This window comes from Eptatretus burgeri, chromosome 12, assembly GCF_056783735.1.
Source record: "Eptatretus burgeri isolate ZD-2024b chromosome 12, Ebu_testis_v1, whole genome shotgun sequence".
Classification (NCBI taxonomy): domain Eukaryota; kingdom Metazoa; phylum Chordata; class Myxini; order Myxiniformes; family Myxinidae; genus Eptatretus; species Eptatretus burgeri.
This window is the reverse complement of record NC_140972.1, coordinates 56,061,724-56,071,208: the sequence shown is the minus strand read 5'-3', so window position 1 is coordinate 56,071,208 and position 9,485 is coordinate 56,061,724. Positions and strand designations below refer to the sequence as shown.

The window sequence follows — 9,485 nt, the reverse complement described above, 5'->3', positions numbered from 1 at the left end:
ATTGGGCAAAGGTGTATGGTTAGAAAATCGATTATCATTTATTGACATTATTATTCTTCCGTGGATCATATTTACCAGCCTCGATGGTGCAATGATTAGTGTCTACTCTAGTTCTGGGAGATCAGTGGTTCAAACACTGGCCGTGTCATACCAAAGACTTAGTGAAATGGTACGTGCTCCTTCCTTGCTTGAAGCTCTGCATTGAAAAGGATCGAGTATTAAAAAGCAATGCTGGGAAGGCAATCCACCCTGCATAAACTTGCTTTAAATTGAACTCTTCCCTATCTATAACTGCCCTCGTTGCCAAGAAACTGCTTCAGCAACACCAATACTCTGTCAAGAGAATGGACAATGGTACATTATTTTTTATACATATGTATGTATATATATATATATATATATATATATATATATATATATATATATATATATATATATATATATATATATATATATATATATATATATATATATATATATATATATATATGTCGTGCTAATTTTGAGATGATAGTTATATTTCTTCGATAATATGATAACATGATATAAGATAACAATAATGAATTAGAGAAGTTTTTGTAAGTAATATCAGTAGAGTTTATCTGTAATGTACTGAAGCATATTTAAATCATCATACAAAAGAGGGAGGTGTTTATTCAAGGCAGGTGGAAATTAAAATTATCACACAGGATAAGGAACAACACTCTCAGCATGCATGTTTCCCTGTAAGCAACATGGTCTGAAAAGGGTCTTTTGGGTGAGAGTGTTCAGGTTCGTTTGCAAAAAGCCCATCACGGAGTTGCCAATATGAGCACGGAGGAAAAGGCCCGAATGAAAAAGCGAGTGAGTCTGAAAAAGGTTCAGCTCGGAAAAAAAAAGTCCGGTGCATAAAGGATTTTGCACTTTTGAGGTGAACTTTTATCGGTTCGAAAAGGGTTGGAGAACAAGGAACCAGGCTGGTTTGGAACTGATACATCCCATGCAGGCCAGCATGGGTACAACAGGAGATGCGAGCGACTCTGGACCCAAACCGCAGAAAATAACTGCCCCAACCTACATCTCTTAAACAAGGACTCATCACGGGTGGGCTGTAAATCACTAAAGTGCATGTGTGGAACAAGCAATTTGTTTTGTTCGTACGTAATACCTACATTTACACTGTCCAACAAGATTTACTTTGAAAGTCAAACTCGACCAAACTGAAGCTTTAATTCTCAATTGTGTAATATCATATATATATATATATATATATATATATATATATATATATATATATATATATATATATATATATATATATATATATATATATATATATGAACCGCTAAGAACCAGACCGGGCCATCCCATCTTGGTGTACTTTTGAGAAAAAGGGACTCAAAGTTCTCACTCTCCTGTGTCACAATGAGCTAACGACAATAAAAAATACCTAAGGTTAAAATAATCCTCAGGTATATATATATATATATATATATATATATATATATATATATATATATATATATATATATATATATATAATAAAATATGAAAAAATAATGACTTATTGAGTACAAATGTGGACTACAGCTCTTTTTTTCACTTTACTAATAGTTTTATTTTAGTAATATCTAAAGACTACGTTGGAGGACATTTAACGTTTTTAAAAGAATAAAATGCTGAGAAATGTAACGGTACAACATGTAAGCTATTTGTGCATACAACTGAACAGATGACAATGTTTCAAATATCTCAACCACATGTCCTTGGGACGGATTGAATCGAGCTCTGTACGACCCAAATTTTCATTAAAATGTCTTTCTTTCATAACCATTGCTGTTTGGCGTTTATAGTTCAAAATATTTGTCAGGGTTTGGAGGATCATAGCCTGGAGGTGTGCCCACCCAAACGTGGGTACGATCCTCGACCCAGCTATAAACTCTCATTGTGGTGTTTCACTTTGAGGGCGAGGCATCAATGCGTGTGCCGTCCAACGGATGTAGATAGAGGACCCGTCTCTCAGCACTGGTAGTTGGTGGACGTTAAGAATTGTTTCGTCTTTTGGAATGAATAGGAGAGTTATCGCCAGCACACTCACCAAATCACCTGCAGTTGAATATCAGGCATAACCAGGCAGTTCGTGAAGGACTTGGGCCAAAAACTTTCTCCGGTCAACCTCGCAGGAAGGCGGGAAAAATTGGGCCGTTAAAAGATGAGCATTATATTATACTTTCATGTTTGTAGATTAGAAATATTTCTTAAAAGGACCATAAAAGTATTACACACTAAAATATTATGTATAATATATGATATATTTATTTATATAGATGAGAATATATATATATATATATATATATATATATATACACATATATATATACACATATATATATATACACATATATATATATACACATATATATATACACATATATATATATACATATACATATAATATTCTTTACATGTGTGCAATATACACACATTCAAACTCGGTGGATGTCTGAAAAACTTTCAATATACAATTTTATTCATCAATGGACGCTTATTGTGAAGTATTTTTTATGGTATTGCAGAATAAAGAAACATTTTGATGAATATTCATGAATTCATCATATGCTTGAAATGCCCAATTATTCATGAACGACATCGGCCTATTTACGCAATTTAATTTTAAAAATGAACCAGTTTTGAGAAAAATGTCGGTCGCATATCACATGACACCCAAAGAGCAAAGCTGATGGTTTTTTTTTTACGACTTATCACGAGGTTTTCTTTTTGAAAATACAATGTGCTCAGAATAGTTTCATCACAAGAATCGTGCCCATTACAATGCAGTTCTCACGACAGGTTCGTGTGGCTATAGTTGTAACAAAACGACTAATTTGGCTCAACTTGCGGGAAAGGATATTATTCGATGGTGTGCATTTTAATAGGGAATCGCGTGTACAACGAAGGGATTTAAACCCGTAGAGCATGGATATTAAGCATGCACTTTGATCATTCACCAATTTGCAGTAAAATGCAGGAAACGAACGAGATTGTCTCACACTGTTATTTATGTGTAAGGTATAAAGTGCGTCTTATTTTAGAAACAACCGAACAGCTGTAGTGCGGTATTGCATGCAATAATTAGTGCCTTATTAACCATATATATGTACATACACATATAATACACACACATTTATTTATATATATATATATATATATATATATATATATATATATATATATATATATATACACATACATATACACACACACACACATATTTATTTATATGCATCTATTCACATATATGTACATACACACACACACACACACACACACACACACACACACACACACACACACACACACACACACACACACATTTTTTATATACAGTATATGCATACACACACACACACGATATGTTTTCGTCAATGCCAAAATACGTTTTGATTTAATGTTTCCCAGTTTATAATTATAACAGACATGAGGCTACACTGCCCTTGTGAACAAAACACTCATGAAACATGAGACCGTCATACCTTACAATAACGTTCAACTTACTGACACACGTGTTTCTATATACGTTAAGTCAGAGTGGGTCCACAATGTAGAAGACACTGTTTCAAAAGAAAAAGAAAAACGCTTCGGGTTTTTATAAGTTCATGAAAAGCAAGCACGTACATACGTGCAGATGGATTCACACGCTTTTCCGTGCACGAGAGTCGAGAGATGACTCACTGGCTCTCCGTGAGACTGTGGTGATAGGGAGAAGGATACACTGCAATGTGATGTATACAGTACGCGAAGAGACAGCACTTTGTGTACAGTACGGATGGAAAAAGCGCCGTTTTTTGGAACAAACGCGCCACATTACGATCCTTTGTGACGCAACAAATCGCACGCAACGGAGGCCTGAGAGCAGGAGCAGTTTTTAATTTCTGGGGCTAAAGAAAAAAAAGTTAGTTGAAAATCAAGAAGAAATACAGCAACGAAAACATCAACAACAAAATACAGCACGTGTACACAAGATTGCTTCTGTCCTTCCCTCGAATCCCAATGGGTGAAACGACCATCTAAAGTGAAAAGCCTCCCTTGCCCACTTGTCTTACAATGTGCGCAACGAGCGCACCACGGGAAGACCCTTTGAAGTTCTCCTCCATTGTCGGTTCCGCGCATTCTCGAGCCTGCCCGCACAGTCGCTCCGCCCCTATTTCGAAATAGGGCCGCCCCTATATCCCAACTCCTCCTCACCGATGACCAATCACACGGGGCTCGTCACCGCCCCCCACCCGTAGCTCCCCGATCGTCCGGGCCGAAGACGCTAATGAGCGCACGAGTTCAGAGCTTGCCCGGGTAACTTTTTCCCCGGCCAGGTGAGAAAATCCAGCGCAGTTATGGACAGTTGTTATCGTGCGAAGAGCACCACTCAGTGCTGAGCCCGCTCGCGTTCGCTCTCGCCGCCCGGCGCTCCGAGAGACGCAGCTGCGTTGCTCTCTCGCTCCCTCGTGATCTGTTCCATCATCCACACTCCATAGTAGTCGACATGTTCCAACCAGCAGCCAAACGCTGCTTCACCATTGAGTCCCTGGTGGCGAAAGACTGTCCGGCGCCCGGTGGGGCGAGCAACCGGCCGGACGAGCCACTGCGACCCGCGGCACTCAGCTTCGCTGGAGCACCGGTGCACAGCCAGCCCGGCACGGCTTTCATGCCTGGGTTCGCGCAGCCAGCGGGACGTACCTTGTACCCCCACGCGGACCTCATGTACCCGGAGCCCGGGCCTCACCACGCCGCCAGCGGGCCACTACCTATACCGGCTCTCCCGGTGGGCGCGCATCCCCTGCAGCCTTCACATCACCCCTTGTTTGGACCTCCGCAGCGGGATCCCATGACTTTTTACCCCTGGCTTCTCAACCGGCATCGTTACCTGAGCCATCGCTACCCAGGTATACTCCGCACGACTCACCTCCCCTCACCGCACGCACCAACCGAGCTCTTAGCCACACGCAACTCCCCAACAGTGAGATCTTTATCCGTGACATTGGGTTCATCCAAAATTGTCATCGGAAGTTCACAGATTTGCGGTGGTTACGCATCGTCCCATGAAAGACCAAACCCCGTGTGTGTGTGTTTACCTGGGCTCACGGCGGCGTCATATATAATGTGCTTTTGTCATTGGCTTTTGAAGCAGCAGTGACACGGATAGGTGAGTGGTGTGAAACGGTCACCGATACTGTACACGTACGTACGGTGATGGTGTCCTTCAGATCACTTGATTACCGCTGGTTATAAATACGACCTTCGCCCCCCCCTCCACCCCCCAAACAGTCTGCGTAATGGGAAAGCTATTGGGGCCGAGCGACGCTCTCTCAAATGGCACGTTTGTTCTGCACGTCGGAGCTTATCGTTGATTCTATAAATTATATATTATACAGCCGCTAAAAGTGACACACGTTCCGAACCATCACCACTTAACATGCAAATTCGTGCCATGAACCGAGGAGGACTCAAAATTACATTTAAAAACAAAGAGCGTCGCTCCCGGCAAAAACATCTTGGAATAAATTGGATTTCTGAATTCATGAAAAAAATTTTGCCAAGCTTTTGGTTGGGGGTGGGGGTGGGGGGAGTTTAGCTCTGTAATTGCGGAGCTAGAAGATTAAAGAACGATCCTCGGTTGGATTTTATCTCGGTAATTGACAAAATGAAATTCGTCACCCAGGGCTATGCCTCACATAACATAAAGTGCAGAATATTTAAACACTTTTTTATGGAATGATCGTGCATTCGATAAAAACAGGTGCAGCAGGACCAGCTGCTCCGTCCGGCCTTGGATCTCATGAACGTCCTGCAGAAAGTTTCACCGCAACTGCATCCATGAGGGATTAAAAAAAATAAAAGAAAACAAATTAAGAATCAAAAAAATAAATTAATAATAATAATAATAATAATCAAAAGAAATCAATTTGCTGGGGAATCTTACAACCTGCGGCAGAGAGAGGTGACGTGCATAATCACGCAGATGACGCTTCGTATTCCTCCATAAAGGTGTGTGCATCGTACCTTGTTCTCGTTCTTTTCATCGCCATCAATACTGTACTGCATCCTCGAAATATCAATACACGTTGCGAACTTGCGTGTAATTAGCACAAATGTCACTTCGTTTCGAAAAACCATTCCTGAATGCGTTATGTTGGACTATGCGATAAAAACAACTGCTCGCTTTGTTTTGCTGTGCTAGATGCTGCATCGCACGCTGCACAATACACCCGACACTGCACTTGGACGTGCGTCGCACGTAGGCGCCGTAAATATACCACGCTCCCTTGGTAGCCGCGGATAGCTCATGCGTTATTATATATATATACCACCAGGATCTGCGTGTATAGTTACGGATGTTGGAGATGAAATGAAGCAGCTTTAATAAACAACCGCTCATCAGCGCCATTTATATTATTTTTAGAGAAGCTCATTCAAGCTTGTCCCAGAAAGGTTTTCAGTTTTCTTTTTCTTGGAGTATGTATATATATATATATATATATATATATATATATATATATATATATATATATATATATATATATATATATATATATATGTCTGCAATGGTCAGACTGATTGTGTCTCTCTCTCCGGGACTGCAGGACCTGACTCCTGCGCCGAGAGCCTCCTATTTCCCGGGCCCTTCGCTCGCAAGCCCAAACGGATCCGCACAGCCTTCTCGCCCTCGCAGCTCCTGCGACTTGAACACGCCTTTGAGAAGAATCATTATGTTGTGGGAAGTGAAAGGAAACAGCTTGCGAGCAGCTTGAGCCTCACGGAGACGCAGGTATACGTGCGCCGGGGAGGGTCCCGGGCGGGCGCGCTGGGTCCCGGTTTCATGGGAATCGAGAGGATATGCTTGCATCTCAGAATGCATGTGGGAGGACTTGGGACATGCATCTACAAGAAGTGCGGTGTGGGTGCCATTTATATGATGAGGATGTTATCAATCATAGGAAACAAGACTTGCATGCTTTGAGTCGCAAAGATGAGGTATTTATGAACTACGTGATAAGGATCAAAGCTCTCACATGACACAAGGGCCTGTCGCTGGTAATTATTTCACTTCTCAGCCTATTTTACATACCGCCAACCGAGCATGGACTATACAGTATACTAAATTCCAAATCGTATCCTTATTGCATATTGTGTAGAAAGCAGATTAAAAACAGCACATTTACTACAACATTGTAACCAAATATTACATCTACCCATCTGACATCAAACAATTTAACAGAGGCAGTTAGAGATAGCCAATCACAATGCATGACATAAACCGAGGAGTTATATTTTAAAACATGTCCGTTATATGCGGTGCCCATTTTTAGTGAGGGGAAACAGCCACATATAGTGGGTGGCTGCATAATGCAGTGAACACAGGAGAAGGCTTTACCATCTCTCGCCTTTTGAACAAATTGCGTTTTAAGAGACCATTAAATTATTTTTGTCTTGTGTGTATATATGTATATATATATATATATATAAATATATATATATATATATATATATATATATATATATATATATATATATATGTAATACACAGAGACAGAAATACTACATTTTGAGAAAACTGTGATTTGCCAACATCGTTTTCTTGGAAAAAGCAGTGGCTGCTCAAAGCAGCACCGACCGCACATTGTAATTAATAACAATAATAATTATATGAGCATTTAAGCACTCAGTTGATGAATGTTTAAAGATACCTAAAGCAAGTAAACCGGTGGGAAACACCACGTCACTGCTTACAGACCTATATCTCAAAGCCTAAGGAAGATAATGTGGGCTTGTAAGGAGGTATTCTGTGTGAGAATCAAATACGTAATCCCCCACAAGCTGCATCTATTGGTCACGCACTAAACGAGAAGCTCTTTGACCGAGGCTCGGGACGATACTGACAACCTTTGGAGATGTTATACACAGGAAACTTTGTTATTAATTGTTTCAAACGCTTGCTGAGACTGTACTTTCAAATGAAGCTGAGAAGTGTGCCTTTTGGACAACGATTTTCCTTTTAAACTCCATCTTTACGGATTTATTCATTACGTTCTGGAGTGTAAATCAACAACAGCTTCTCCATATACTCCTACGAGTGACATCTGTATAGAATGTGATTTTGAGGCATGTACTGCCTCTTCTGCGTAAAACAGTTAATGGTGTTGGTATAAAGCATCGTGGCATCGTGCCGGACGGAATACGAGCCAAAATGCTCGTTTTGAATCCGCTTCGTGCAGTCGCCTGCCTACGTTTACTTTTCCATGTTCCTCGTCTCGGACTAATTCCTCGATCTGGAACTCCATGAAACGTTCCTCCCACGCTCATCAGCGAAGAGATGCCTAAAGCCGCAATTAAGGGGGAACTAGCGCCTTATTAGTCAATTGTGATGTAATAGCTCTCGAATCAAAGGGAGCAAACGCGCCTTGCAGATTGAATTGTTATTGGTGACGAATAAGGTAGTCGGTGCGTTGCTTCATTTCGACTTTAAATGGGGTTGTGTTCTTTGAACTCGCTCCTTTTACAAAGGCAGTGGGATTCTTTTGAGCTCCATAAGACTCATGTCTTTCGGACAGAATGAGCCGCTGGAACCTCACTTCAATCGAGGTTCTTTTAAAGAAAGCCCTCAAAGCGGATGATTTAATGGGTTCGTGCAAATCAATATAAGAAGTATCTTGTTGGCAATATAAAACAAATAAAAATAATTGGCAAATAAAAAGAAAACAAATAAAAAAAGTACTGGGGGTTTTTTTTTTCTTCCAAAGACATTATGTTTCTAGATGCTTGAATTATAGTCGAATAATAATTTATAAAAACAATAGTTTGCGAACTCCATACCGACTCTATCCATGTGGCCTTGCTCTAAACAAGGTGACTTGAGCTTATTGCCTGCATATTTGGAACCGTCCGTAAGGCCCTCACAAGATAATGGACGTCCATGAAACCGTGGAAGTGAAAAGTCTGAAAGTTCTGATCGTTTCAAAGATGAAAATAACAACTTCTTGGAAAGTTAAATTTGTAATAGCAGGAAAAACTTGTATTAAGGTTTCGGTAAAGCAGTGCAGCGCAAAAAATCTGAATCAATATACAGAGGTTAATAAAGGTTTTAATGATGCCTTTCTTATGGTGGTGGGAATTAAAAAAAATTTTTTTTTAAACTTCATGATCTTTGACTTTATCAACGCAGCCCCACTCATACAACTTTTGATGATTATGGGGGTGTTCTGGAACAGAACCTTGCATGGTACAGGCTACTGCTGCTGCTGCTGCTGCTGCTGATGATGATGAATGTCCTGATCATCATTATACGAAACTCCATTCACCCATTTGCTGCCTCCTCCTCCTCACTGACGATGCATTACGCCTGCAGGTGAAGGTTTGGTTCCAAAACCGGCGAACGAAGCACAAGCGGCAGAAACTCGAGGAGGAAGGACCGGACGAGCACCAAAAGAAGAAAGGAACGCACCATATCAATCGGT

General features: G+C 40.6%; 1 protein-coding gene across 1 annotated transcript in view; it reads left to right on the top strand.

The window, feature by feature from the left end:
• Positions 1-4,276: 4,276 nt before the first annotated feature.
• EMX2 (empty spiracles homeobox 2) overlaps positions 4,277-9,485 on the top strand; it is a 6,364-nt gene continuing 1,155 nt past the window's right edge. Inside the window, exons 1-3 of the mRNA XM_085848066.1 lie at positions 4,277-4,916; positions 6,615-6,799; positions 9,377-9,485. The exon at positions 9,377-9,485 is cut by the window's right edge and continues 1,155 nt beyond it. Of these exons, the coding sequence (XP_085704192.1) occupies positions 4,517-4,916; positions 6,615-6,799; positions 9,377-9,485 (694 nt within the window). The 5' untranslated portion in view covers positions 4,277-4,516. The remainder of the gene's footprint in view (positions 4,917-6,614; positions 6,800-9,376) is intronic.